At 35.6% G+C, this 14,927-nt stretch overlaps 1 protein-coding gene across 1 annotated transcript in view; it reads right to left on the reverse strand.

The window, feature by feature from the left end:
• Window positions 1-6,049: 6,049 nt before the first annotated feature.
• Window positions 6,050-14,927, reverse strand: part of LOC145674518 (uncharacterized) — a 31,918-nt gene continuing 23,040 nt past the window's right edge. Inside the window, exon 3 of the mRNA XM_081744673.1 lies at window positions 6,050-8,645. Coding sequence (XP_081600799.1) covers window positions 7,838-8,645 — 808 coding nt within the window. The 3' untranslated portion in view covers window positions 6,050-7,837. The remainder of the gene's footprint in view (window positions 8,646-14,927) is intronic.

Here is a 14,927-nt window from a genome sequence, read left to right on the forward strand (position 1 = left end):
AAAGTGATTGGCTTATGAAAACTCCTCCTTTATGCATTTACTCTGTCTGTCCGTGTGTTCGTGCGGGTGACACAAAATCTCAAAGACTAGTTGATGATTAAGATACGGATTAAGAATTAGATTTCTGGATTTCGGCATCTATGGCCATGCTAGCCCGTCACATATGAGGAATGACGTCCCTCGGTGATTACACTATCCGAGGAAAGGGAAAGAAGGAAGCGGCCTGGGACCTGTGTGTCAGGTACCATCCCGGCATTTGCCTGGTGTCAATGAGGAAAATCGAGCAAAACCTCATTCAAGATGGCTAGCCTGAAAAAAGCTTTTACAATTTTTCGACCGAGAATCCCCACCGGGAATCGAACCTGGGACCCCTCCAGCTACTTGGTGAATCATCACCAAATTTGATCATGATGCAGAAACTCAAAAGTTAGAAATCGAGTTTTTTGACTGAGGAAAAATTCAAATTGAAAGTTGTAGAAATAGTTTATTTCTGGTTTTTACGTCGATCATCATAGAATGAAAACCATAATAGATAGGGAGATAGGATTTTCTGCAATGAATTAAGCAGCCAAAAAATATATGCCATGTCAACCCTAATCTCTCTATTAAAATCAAAAGTACTGGAAAAATACTGCCATTTCTGATTTCAGAATTTGAGAGAATAGCGTGGTACACAAACCAAATTCCTTTACGTGGTGTACACCCGACACTGCTACTTGTTCATTATACAGCGCTGTTTGTGAAAATTGCACCCCCAACAAAGACAGGTTTGAACTTGAACTTAATCCTGTCCTTTTCTACCACTTGGGTGTCGAGATTTTCCAGAGAGCTCGCCACTTGTTTCTGTCGTGCACCAGATCTAAGGATGCGCACGAGATAAGATTTGTGGCTGTCTCGTCTCGAAAATGTGCTGTAAAAATGATGTCTTGATTTGAAAAATGTATATTTCACTATTGGAAGAGCTGTGTCTCGACTCGAATTTCGTCAAGAAAACCCCGTCTTGACTCGTCTTGTGCATATCCCTAGCCCAGATCCTTTACTCTTTCTCATGGATTGTCGTGTCTCTTGGAAACCTCTTCCATAGCGTTTTTTCCAAGTTTGTCTTGGCCGCACCTTTGGTCTTTTCTTCCCTAAATCTCCTAATCTTGCTTCCTACATTTGTTTTGGAAACCTTTCCTCTTTCATCCTGATGACATGCCCTAGCTTGCGAAGTTGAGCTTGTTCAATATGCAACTGCATTGGTTTAACTTTGAATGTTTCCCTGGTGGTTTGGGTTCCTAATTCTATGTTTCTTTGTTTCTATTGTTTCTGTTTTCCTGCAACTCTTCTCAAAAATTTCATTTCTACTACCTGCAGTTTTTGTTTCTATCTCTCACTTAGTACCCATGACTCACACCCATAGGTAAGTGTAGGGACGTATACTGATCCGTAGATTGCTATTTTTGTTTTCTGGCTTATTTCTTTCTTCTCTGTTAATGGAGCCATAGATTCTGCTTGTATTTGTCATTATGCAGTTCACTTCTCCTTTCTTTCCGTTTCTGTGAATGACAACCCCTAGACATTTGAATCTAGCTCCTCTCCCCCTAGATGTATTATGCATGATTTCTTTGCCCTGCTGATGCTCATTGTTTTCGTTTTTTCCTTGTTTATCTTCATATTCACTTAGTTCGTGGTTTATTATATCCAAATTTCTTTGTAGATTAGCTTAGGTATTTGCAAAAAGAACTATGTCATCTGCGTATAGCAGTCCTGATATTTTTATGAATTTGTGGTTCCAGTTCCCTACTTGGACTTTCCAAGTTTTCGCTTGTGTTTGGTGTGGGAGGCCCGGGTTCGATTTCCGGCGGGAGCTTATGTGGTGCGGATTCCACGTTAATCAGTAGGTCCACGTCTCATATAGCGTTGCCTACACGTTACACTAAAAAATCAACTCAATCAACCAATTTCAGTGAGTAAGATCGTAGTTAACAAACATATAATAAAGGAAAAAAAACTAAATTTACACGGTTCTTCTATTTAAGACGAACAGTTTTTGTGTAAGCGTTTATAGTATGAACTAGTTGATTCCGTATTTAAGACTGAATGAATAACTTGTGAAAAATCCTTAGTCAGGTATGCCGGTCACGAAAATTGGTCTCTCGACGTCTCGAATAAGATACTCTCACGTTATCTAGTACACCAAGCCACACATTTTTAAATTTTCATTTGACCCAATAATAACACAATAAATTATTTGAATAACGGTCCTTGGATGATAGTGAGCAGTCAAGCCAGGCAAATAAAATGAGTTGCAGTTTCTGCAAATAATTCTTCACTGTTACAGTAATCGAAAGACCATGTCATCTGAACAGAAAAGAAGAAATTGCTTTGTAATTATGAACTTATTTTATTAGTGACATCTTTTGTTTAGTGATATTTAAATTAGTAAGCAAAATCAAAGTAAAGGGTTTTCCATAAAGAGCGGAATTTTTGAAATGCCCGCCACTTCTGTTCTAGTAAGTTGGCAGCACTGAACGTTACACGATTTTCATTTGTTGTCTTTGTGGTAGCAGTTACGGGGCGCCGAATAGCACATGATCGTCACTTGTTTTCTGTACACGTATGGATGGAGCGCTTGACCGCTGAACAGCGTATTGCCATAGTGAAAACGTATTACAAATATGATGAGCATTTCAATCCTCCTGACAATCCATGACCGTTTTTGTAATATCGTGATAAACGTTAAAGCTAGAAATGGTTAATTTCTGCCACTTCCGGTTTGAGTAAAGGGTTAACAGAGTAAATGAAATCTATTGTTGGGACGCTGAATTGATTTCGGACTCTATAAGTAGTCATATGTATGATATATTAATATCATATAATTAATTATATTATCTCCACTTCGCATCTTCTGTTATTAACTGCATATGTTTTCATAGAAATTACTTTGGAATGGAGAAGTGTGGAGGGAAAATGAACATTAAATCTATCTATTAAAATGCTACGTTTGTATGTTTGTCTCCAAAGAAAAGTCTATATGTTTGTCTTCAATCCTTTCGACAATGAAATGTCGAAAACCACAAGTGTTAGAAACGTGCCGTTTTCACTGCCCGATTCCAAATTTTGTGTACATTGTCCAGTTATTATTGAATATTTAAAAAACATGGTCATTATTTCTTTATTACATTTTTAGAAGTACACTGAAAGTGTTGAAATTTTAAACGAGTAAAGCATCATATCCTACTAGTTATATCACACCACATAGTTGTATACAGGGGTTGTATATCTCTCAGGTATTTGTTTAATGGCCAAATGATAATGAAAAACGAAGGATAACCATTTCTCAAATCTAAGATGAATCTTTATTGTTTGGAGCGTTTTACCCAATGAACAACATATATCACTGCCATTATAATTAATTTTGTGTGTAATGTATTTGCTTATTATACACTGCATGCATGAAGAAAGAAAACACTGATCATACATGAATTACAAACTCCAACCGGAAGTAGGTTCAAATCTTGCAAACGGTACAAGATATTGAAAAAAATCTCCCCTTTATGGTACCCTTTGCCGATTTTTATCAAAACGTCTTTTACTTGTGTCTGTAAAGGGACATGTACACATGTTGTGAAGAATGACAAAGAGATTTATGCTCATATGTGAATGATGCGCTGTGTAGAGAGCCCAGGTTAAGCTAGTACATAGTTTAAATTTCAGAAGTTAATGAACGATGACAATCAAAAGGTCCATTAATTTAGAAATTTTGAGCAAAAGGAATCATACTTAACCCCTTCTAATTAGTGTTTTGTTTGATAGTCAACATAACGCTCAATGCAAACTGGAAATACAACACAAACCAAATTATAAAGGAATGGGGACTTAGATTTTTAAAAAAGTTTCTGAGTACATGCATTCTCTTAAATTAGTTTTCAGTGAAACAACAATTTCGATTCGCGAAACATGGCCAACTGATTAGGTGTACCATAATTGGGTAGTCTAATGCATTCCTGGAAACAGGAAGACAGCTGGTAATATGTATGCCATAGTTAATGATAAGATACGTATAGTTACAAAAACGAAAGTAAGAGAAACCATTACTAACAATCATTCTTATGTAAAAGGTGTTTAATTCCAGTTTTTTATCCTAGTTTAGATCAACACCTCGTGAGGCAAATGCCCAGGGAACAAATAGGCGACCAATCAGATTACCCATGCATTTTGCAGTGGGGTATGTTTGTCTCTGCAATAGATTGTTTGAAGTCAACGCTATATGAGCCAAGTGCCCAGGGGACATTACTGGCGACCAATCAGATTATTCATACATTCTGCAGTAGAGGTATGTTTGTTTCTGAAATTGGTAGTTTTAAGTCAACGTTACATGAACCAATTGCGCAAGAAGCAGACAGGCGACCAATCAGATTACCCGTATATTTCTACATGCTGTTCTGGGGGATATTTTATCTCTTAAGTAGGTAGTTTGAGGTCAACGCCTCTTGAGCTTAGTGTCCAGGTTAGAAGTAGGCAACCAATGAGATTGTTCGTGGATGCCACAATAAATTGATCTCTGACGTACCTAGAACTTTTAGACCAATTATAAATTATTTAAGCAATTTTAAACTCATTTAAAACATAGCAGTTGATCTAAAAAGGAAAGTGACATTGTTTCGTGTCATAATGTTGACTATTGTCTCACAGAGGATGCTTCTTTAAATATGTATCTTAGTCTCAATAGATATTTCATACTCGTATATAAATATATAAAAAATGTAATATGAATAAATAATTCGTTCATTGTAGTACGAAAGGGATTGCTATGTGCAAGAATTCATTTCATGTCAGAATATTCAAATAACTTTTCGTAATTAAACCTAAAGAAATCACTTATTATGCATTATTGATGTATCGTAAAGAAAAAAAAAAAAAAAGAAAGTTGTATGTTATTTGTTACATAAGAAAAGTTACTATTTTCTTGAGGATAGTAATTTCTGTAACTAGAAATACGTAGTCCCGTCTAGGATTATAATATACTTATAATAATTATAGCTTAATAATTATAATTATAACTTAATACTTCTACGAGGGTGATTCAGAAAGTAATTCCTCCAAGGAAACTATTTGGCCAGTAGTACTGCAAACATTCTGATCTGTTTATCACTAATGCACTGATGTTTGAGCTATAGAATCCCACCTGTTTCAGCTTCCTATCTCTTCCCGTTTAGGAGTAATGGAGCAATCTATAGCATCCAGTGGTGATGTCCGGTTGAAACAGCTGGCTGTCATTGAATTTCTGACCATGGAAAGTTGTCCGCCCAGGAAAATTCATCGCTAGCGACGAGTCGTGGATACATCATTACGACCCGTAAACGAAGCATCAGTCGATGGAATACCGCTACACGTCCTCTCCATCTCCAAAATATTCAAAGTTACCCCTTATGGTGGCAAAATGTTGTTGACATTCTGCCTCATCCTGCCTATAGTCTGGATCTTGCTCTCTGTGCCTTTTGACTCTTCTACAAACTTAAGGATCACCTTAAGAATCAACGCTACATTTGTGACGCGCAGGTAGAAGCAGCAGTCACCAGTGGCCACCATAATTCTTCGCCGACGGCATGAAAAATTTGTTTCGCGTTGGCACTAGTGTGTTGCCCGTAATGGGGACTAAGTTGAAAAATAATGCCACCATTTGTTTGTAGCTGACATTGCAAGCTTTCCACTGATACCTGTATCGGTGCTATCTATCAAACACAAATAAAGGTACCATGTTGGAGACATTACTTTCTGAATCACCCTCGTATTTATTAATGAATGAATTAATATTGTCAAAGAGTACCTTAACAGAAATACTGTAAGTTCTTAATTGTGTCACTGTGTGATTTTTTCTAATTATACATTTTACTTTTAAGTGACGTGTAAAGAAAGAATTATGTTAAATTGAAGATGCAAAAACATTTTGAAATGAATAACAAACATATATAGGAATCTTATTAAGGTTGGTTGACTATAAAAAGTAAACTTTTCATAATAACTTGTAGTAACTACAAAAAAAGGCAGTCAACAGTAAAAAGAATTATTTCATACAAAAATAACGTTTATTTAGAAAAAAAAATACAATTCAACAATAAAAACAAGTAAGTTTTGCAAAGAACACACAAAAGAGTCGTCACAATACCAACAGCACACATCAGTACCAACAGTAACACATGTTAAAAGTAATGGCTTATATACAAAAAAACAGAAAAATACACATGGTAACTGTGATATTATAACTTACACCTCCAATAACATAACAATTGAGTGGTGTATTTGTTTAGGTTAAACCCACCAACAAGTAATTCAAACAATCAACAAAATATAAGTTCCAAGTTTACATGACACTTAGACAACTGTGTCTGCTCTAAATGTTTTAACGACTGATCCACAATCCAGTCCTCAGACAATACCTTTCACATTGTTCATAAACACGCTATGCATAATTTACATGATACCCTATTACCTAATAATCAATAATAAATCTTGAAATTTCAAGGATAGCTTTGCTAGTTGACTAATTTTATGAATCTTGTCGTGTACTAACATTTATATACTTGTATGAAAATGTATATGCATTTCTAAATATATTTTTGAAGATATGTATATAGAATACTATACTGATTCTTTGAAAATAATTTATACATTTGATTTTTTATCCTGATTAATTGTTTTTTATATTTAAAATGAAATACCAAATCCATGTAATTGTGCAAACGTTTTTTTATTTGTACTAAATGCTTTTTTTATTTTTGTAATGTTTCATTTACGAAAGCAGAAAATATTCTGCTTGTATTGACTTGTAATTTGGTACAAGATATCTTAATATGTATCAGTTTTGGCCGAAATATCCATGTTGCCATACCGTTATAGAGTTTTCCAGTGGTATTCTGGATTGTTAAAAAATATCTGTCTTTCCCAATTAATAGCAATTATTCTGGGATAAAGAAAAAATATGATTTATTCTAACTTTAAATATGATAAATGCTACATCAATTGTAAAATTTTTAATATTCGTTTGAAATAATCTCTAAACTAATTATTGTTTTCAGAACTTACAAACTTTCAAACTGGTGGGTAAGATAGCAATCTCAAAACACACACACAATCCATGTGTACGAGTTAATGTGTGTATTTGGATGTGTGACATGATTAGGTATTTTACTGCGACTTGTTAATACTGTGAACCCGTTTAATTATGAACTTCAACCTAGCACAAGGTTGATTATATTTTACCAGGGGGTACTATCCGTACACGATTTGTACTTCAACTTGGTTTTACACTCAAGTACTACCTCTAATAAGAGTAATTGATATGCCATTTCCATGTATCATACTTAAATACTTCTTTAAAATAATCGTTTGTAAAGGTAAGGAGAATATTTTTGAATTCTTTTACACAATTTGTATTAAAAATTAAACTCAAAAATTGGACAACTGAATCTCGTGATTTTTATGTAAATCAATTTCATTTCGGAAGTGTTTCATAATTGCAAAAGAAACGCCTCTTGTTTACAAATTGTGTGATCCATGGAAACAGCATTTTAAATGTACTTGATTTGAATAACTTCCTTGCTTAAATATGATATTAATAAGGAAGCTAAGTTTTGTTGAGTATTATTATCAATAGGGCATTGATATGTTCTATAACAATTGACTAACCGAACACCACTGGTAACTTGCATAACAATCCATCAACAACCTTGTTGTGGGATGGTAGGACACCTTTTCCATATGATGAGTTCCAAGTTCCCACATACACGCGTTCTTCATAGTACCTGTATTATTAAGTCCTTTCTTAATTATGAGAATACATTACAAGGTTTTGCTAGTGCCAACCCTGTTGCTGTTGTGAGGGCTGCCAACCCTGTTGTTGTTGCTGCTGAACTGGTCTCCATCCTTGTTGAGGTTGCTCTTGGGGCGGATGCCATCCTTGTTCCTGACCACTCCTATCCCATCCATGACTCTCCTCATGGTGCGGAGGCTCATGATGTTCCTCATGGTGTTCCTCATGATGCACGGGAACCCAGACCTTAATCCATTCAGGTTTCCAGATCTTCTTCCACTCTGGTTTCCAAATCTTCTTCATGTCCTTCTTCCAGAACTTTTTCCATTCAGATTTCCATACCATCTTCTTGGCTGGTTTCCACACTAACTTCTTTCCTTCTTTCCATACCAACTTCTTATCTGGTTTCCACACGGTTTTCCATTCTGGCTTCCAGATCATTTTCTTCACCTTCTTCCACACTTTCTTCCATGCTGGCTTCCAAATCATTTTCTTCTTCCATACTCCTTTTGGTTCATGGTGGTCGTGTCCTCCTCCGTGTGGGTCACCATGGGAATCCCAATCATCCTTGGGAATTTCGATCCAAATTTTTATCCACACTGGTTTCCAAATTTTCTTCCATTCTTCCTTCCACTCTTCCTTCCATGCGGGTTTCCAGATCTGCTTTTGTTCCTTCTTCCATACCTTCTCCCATTTTGGAATCCAAATCTTTTTCCATTCAGGAACTTTGATATCTTTCCACACTGGTTTCCATATTTCCTTCCAAACTGGTTTCCATACAGTCTTTGTTTCTTCCTTCCATACCTTTTTCCACGCTGGCTTCCAGATCAATTTCTTCTTCCAGATTCCCCTACGAAAAAGGATAGAATATTATTACCGTTTTGATACATTTACTTATTTTTATTTTGTAATTTTAAAACAAATGTAAACAAAGTAAAAATGTATGAATGAATTATGATGAAATTAAATAGCTAGTGTCAGGAAACTAGCAGACAAGTGAGTTATTGTAAGAAATAGTATATATTTAAAGCCGGTTCGACGTACACGTGTACGGATCTTCACAGTGCTTCTAGAGACGGTTCGACGTACACGTATACGTCCCGTGTAAATTATGGATATTCTGTCATCTGTTGTGTCCCAACATAAACGAAAACGCATGCCACTGAAGAGTAGACTGTAATGTGCTGTCAACTCTTTGTTTTCCGTTTTATTATATGAAATTATGTTCAATTTTGTGACATTATGTAAAAAAATTGCTGTTTTGATGATTTAAAATTGACACCTTTCTCAAAGGTTAATAAGTATTTAACTTCCGGCTTGAAAGGTTAATTTAGATCGTCTTCCAATTTGGAAAATATATTTGGAAAAAAGTGAGAAATGACATTTAGAACTAATATTTTGACCTTTACAGTAGATTTGCACGTATTTTAATTTCAACTCAAAACTGCTGTCCTATTTCGTTTTCAGTATTTATCTAGTTGTTCACTTAAGTTAGAAAAAAATGATGTTTTGATAATGATATCTTGGAAAATATCAGAAATACAGGAGGAAAGATACAAGCCCGAAGTATCTCAACATGGTACCCTGTGCACCTGAGATAATTACTTTACTATTAAGTCACGGTATCCCGACATTAAAAAAAGAATATTGGGATATTAAATGATTACATGAAATTAATTACACAATACTACAATTTTAATTAATCAACTTCTAATTTGTATCAAGAACCGTTAATTTGACCCTAAAATGCCAAATTCGGGCACAAGTTTTATCCTAGGTAAATATTCAAACAATAAACATTTGTGTATGGGGGGTTGTATAATCACCAGACGATTAAGTGATTAATATCATTTTCGTATAAATTATAGTTATTTGTATTTACCAGATAAAATTCAGTAATGACAGTAACCAGTGAATAAACTCTTGAGAACAATTTTGCAAAACATTCTAATCTTGTAATTGTAACAAGAAATTTATAGTAATAACGATCTTTACAGTGATCTTGGATGATGATCTTCTTAATGGCTAAGCGGTTAGCGTACGACCCTTTGGCATTACAGATTATGGACAGGTTAAACTTGCAGTAGTGTAAGTCGTTTTTCAAAAGAACAAAAACGGAGACACGGAAACCAGAATTTGGTAAGCCAAGGGATCATGCTGGCTCAGTGGTAGATCATTTACTTCTGGTATCTGGTTCGATCCATGGTCAAGAAAGTTTGTGGTGGACAACATCGTGCCGTGGGTTTTCTCAGGGTAATCCGTTTCCTCCCCACATTTCCATTCGACCAACATTTTCATCACCATTCACTTGCTTAAGAATCGTCTCCCTTGACCTAACTGGCATAATCGTGGGTCGTTACACTGAATGATTTCATTTAACAGATAAGTCAATCTGTCAACGGAAAACGCAAGTCAGAGCTTCATCCAACTGTCAACAGATGACGGTGGAAGTTTTAGTGATATTGAATACAGCTGTTCTGTTCTCGAATATATTACAGTACCTTTGACGTTAATTTCAAGAAAACAAACATATTGTGACTTGCTCCACTGTATCTTTAACCCATCTGCATATTTTTCTCTTTTGCATGATTCTGTTTTATAAATGTGTTAAACAATCAAACTTTGGGTAGCTTGACGGAGTCCAGGTCCATTATCGACGACACTTTGGTCTTTGTAACCTACAACAAAGTCTAAGAGCTTTGTCAAAATATAAAATATTCTTCGTAAATTAAAAGAGAACAATCAGCAGCAACAACACCACCTTCAAATTTGGTATGTAGAGATATACTAGCAGAATACCCGTTCTTTGCACGGGAAGAATACGTTTCATTTATGAAATAAAGGGCAGAATTTGGATATAAACGGTATCGGAAGTGTCACTGTTCACCCCAGGGTCCTCGAAACCTATGGATTCGACACTAATATAAGCCAATGTCGATCATTTTATAATATTTCCCCCTCTCCCAAGTTCCTGGACTGAATTTGGATTTAAACGGAATCGAAAGTGTCACTGTTGATCCCAGCGAACCCGAAAACTATCGATTTGACATTAATATCCGTCATTTTTGATCATTTTAAAATATCCCCCCTCTCCAAAGTTGCTCGGCTAAATTTGGATTTAAATGACAACAGAAGTATCATTGTTCATCTCAGCGACCCTGAAAACTACGGATCCGACCTTAATACCGGTCATTTTCGATCATTTTCAAATATCTCCCCAGTTTCTCTCCCTCCCCAAAGTTGTACCGCCAAAGTGAAATGATGAAAAAAACATCCCAGGTCCAAACCTCATCGATGTTGAAAATTTGTTCGAAATCGGTCTAGTGGTTCAAGAGGTACAAAGTCTCAAATAAAATGATTTTAATTTTTATATATAGATATCATAGATTGATTTGAAATCACATAATAATCACATAGTCTAGCCTAGGTTGCAAGAGTGTGTTAGATCGGTCCTGAACAGGGTCACCCGAAGAAAATTTTCTCGGAGGGCCCATCTCCATGGTTGCTATATTCAGTGGTGCTATCCAGCAAGTTCGCACTGGTTCGATAGAACCGTTGTTAAAATATTTCGAGTTCGCAGAACCGTTTGTTATACCCAGACATGTTTCGGAATCCTAAGGTACTTACGTAACAATTTTTATAGAGAGAGTTCGGCTATAGGCACATAATTTGAAGTACTCACCAACTCCCTCTATAAAAATTGTTGGGTGAGTACATTAGGATTCTGAAACCTGTATTTTTTGGATAGTTCACGTATTAGTTCCTAAAAGAAGTCTTGACCCAACTACGTTAGTTCCTATAGTTGTGATCTATGGACCTTTAATGTTCATTATTGCGTCTGGTATTTCTGGTATTTAATATACATGACTTGCTATATTACGTATACATTTTCGTGGGCTAAGGAACCTCCCTGCCCCTCCCCCGTCGGGGCGCCCAGGGTCCTGAAGAAAAGTCATAATTTTCCTCGCTAAATGAATGAGAAAACTTTGGAAAGTTATTCCAGGAATAGTTTGCATCTTTCTATCGTTCTTCTACATTCAAACGGTGAACATACATGTGGAAAAGTGACCAAATTTGTAATCACGAAAGGAAGTAAAAAAATAAACAGAAAATGCCATTAGAATCCCTCAGCACGCATGCATGGCGATTGCTGATGTCACCCGGAAAGTCTTTTCTTATCGAACTCGCGAGTTTCAAACCTGACAAAGAAAGTGGGAGAATGCACTAGTCGTCTTCACACCGACACACAACACACAGGCTGTTTCTCAAAGCCGTTAATCGTGGGTACCATGAGTTGATTTCTCTCGCGTGTTGTTCCATGTATTGTGGTAGAGTGACGACGCTTTTATTATCTTCGGAAGAGAAAGTTAGGTCTGTGTTACGGGGAAGACATCATCTGCACAGCATTCAAGCAGCGGCATCAAATATAACAAAGCACAAAACAAAGACGGTTGCATTTTTTAAAGCCAAGGATAGAGAATATTGGGCAATTACTGTTTAAGCAGGACACCATATGACTATTTCCCTTCGTTTTGTTATGTTTCTCTTCATTCTTTGACCTGTAACACTTCCACCATTATTACTTTGGTCAAATTACAGTAGATTCATCAAAATGGTAGTAGAAATCTCTCTTGTGGCAACATACCTTAGGAGCGGGAGGCCTAAGTTTGATTTCTGGTGAGAGCTCATGTAGTTGGATTCTACGTTAAGCTATAGCTTCACGTCTCAAATAGCCTCAACTCTAAAAGATACATTAAACTCCTAAACCAATCCCCCACCCAAAACAGTTCAAGAAAAGTAGTTCAAGAGGGATTTGTTTGGAAATCAGAAGTTATTTTACTGTACTTAACTGATTATAGGTAGTTTCAGTTGCGTATCATACATATTCCATTCATTACGAGTTAAACATATTTGCACAAGAATTTTAGAAATTATCCAAAAACTGTATCAAAAGATTATGATCTTGTCCAAGAATTTTAGAAATGATCCAAAAAATGCATCAAAAGATTGCAATCTTGGCCAATAATTGGTTTTTGGATCAGCAACCCCAAAATTTTTGAGCGGCCCCTAAATCAAGTTTTCGTATCATACTGAATTAGGTGATGATTTGGGTTTGGCTACACTGTACGTAGTTCTCCAGATATAAGGTCTGCAAGAAATTTTTTGCCTGAAATGTATTGGATCTTTTAATGAAAAAAAAAAGCTAGTAAAGTTTGTATCCTAGAGATTATACAACCAGACAAACACCGATGTTTCCTAGATATTATACAACCAAATACTGATATATCTTAGACTTATGGTCTTTATTCAGAGTCGTTTTGACGTATGATTAGCGTCATACTAAAGCCCTGATTAATGCAGGAAACATATGTTAATCGAACTCTTTAGTATGGCACTAATCACGTGTCAGAACGACTCTGCATAAGGCCCCATACAAACAGGAAATACTTATATATCCTCGAGATTATACAACCAAACTAGCACCGATGTATGATTGGTTGCATATATGTAGGCTTGTATCATGTTATGCCGGCTAAGCTAAAGGGGACGGTGATGATGAGAAATGAATAAAATAGTGGAATAAAGAAAGTGGGAGGAAACGGGAGAACCCCGAGGAAACCCAAGCACACGGTGTTTGTTCACCACAAAATTAACTTAGCGGGAGCTGGTATCGAACCAGGGACCCCATGCACCAGAGGTGTAAGAATAAAAAGTTGTGTTAACTATTACAAGTACAAAATTTAAAAAAGGAAGAAAGAATAGATAGCCTTTAGATAACTAGGTAGTATGATTACTTCTGTTATGTCTAGGAGTGTGGAGGGATACGGTGGGTCAGTGGTAGAGAGTTTGCCTCTGATTCGTAGTGTTCTCTGATTAGCCAGCCAAATAAGTTTGTGGTGGACAACGCCCGTGGGTTTATTAATACGAAGGTTATTAATATTTATCAGCACAAGAAGTTTATAAATATCTAACAGCACACAAAGTTTATTCATATCTATCTGCGTACGAAGTTTATCAATATCTATCAGCATTCGTAGTTTCTTTATACCTATGAACATACGAAGTTTATTCATATCTATCAGTATGCAAGTTTACTAATATCGATCAGTATACGAAGTTTATCAATATATATCAACCTTTTTAGTTTCTTTATATCTATGAACATACGAAGTTTATTACGAAGTTTATTAATATCTATCAGTACGCAAGTTTATTAGTATATATCAGTATATTAAGTTTATCACTATCTATCAGCATACGAAAGTTTATTAGTACTTATCAGCATACGAAGATTAATCGTGTACATCAGTGTGTAAAGTTTACTAATATCTATCACCGTACGAAGTTTATTAATATCGATCAGTATACGAAGTTTATCAATATCTATCAGCATACGAAATTTCTTTATATCTATGAACGTACGAAGTTTATTAATATCTACTACCATACGAACTTCTGATTCAGCATTAATCACATTAACAAATTCAACCAAAACAATTGTTTAGCTGCCTATTGCAAGAAAAGAGAGAAAACTGAATCTAATAAATCACGGTCAAACGCTATCGTGTGGAGTAACGAATGAAAGGATTAACATTACATATTTGTAAATCCCACTGACGTGATCCTAATAATTATAACCTAGTAATTAGTTTCCAAAGATTGGACTCTTGAGTTACAAATTCTGACAATTGCTGGATAAAGTGATGCGAGCACCGTTAGTATTAAACTGAATGGATTAAAATGCAACTGCTTCCATTTTATGTGAAAGTTTTAAAGATTTTTTTTTTCTTTCCAAGCAAGAGAAAACATGATTCACAGGAAAAGCTGTGATAGAGCTCCTGCGCCATAAGATAATTACAGGTATCAGTGGTTTCTTCCACTTCTTCTCTTGTAACCTTTGTGAACTTTCTTCACAATCGCATGTAAATGCTTCCAGTTACCTTCAACAAAAGTGTTTTTTTTCTTTCTTATCATTACATTTATTTAAATAGCTTTTCTCTGTTTAAAGGTTAATTGATTTGTGTGAAGTTGTTTGATGCTTAAAGGATTGTTACAAGAGAAACATATTAAGCGCTTCTGAATAGATTAACTACTCAGAATCTATTCAGAAGTTGCACAATGGTTAAGTTTC

The sequence above is a fragment of the Thermobia domestica genome, chromosome 17, assembly GCF_964235325.1.
Source record: "Thermobia domestica chromosome 17, izTheDome1.hap1.1, whole genome shotgun sequence".
Taxonomy (NCBI): domain Eukaryota; kingdom Metazoa; phylum Arthropoda; class Insecta; order Zygentoma; family Lepismatidae; genus Thermobia; species Thermobia domestica.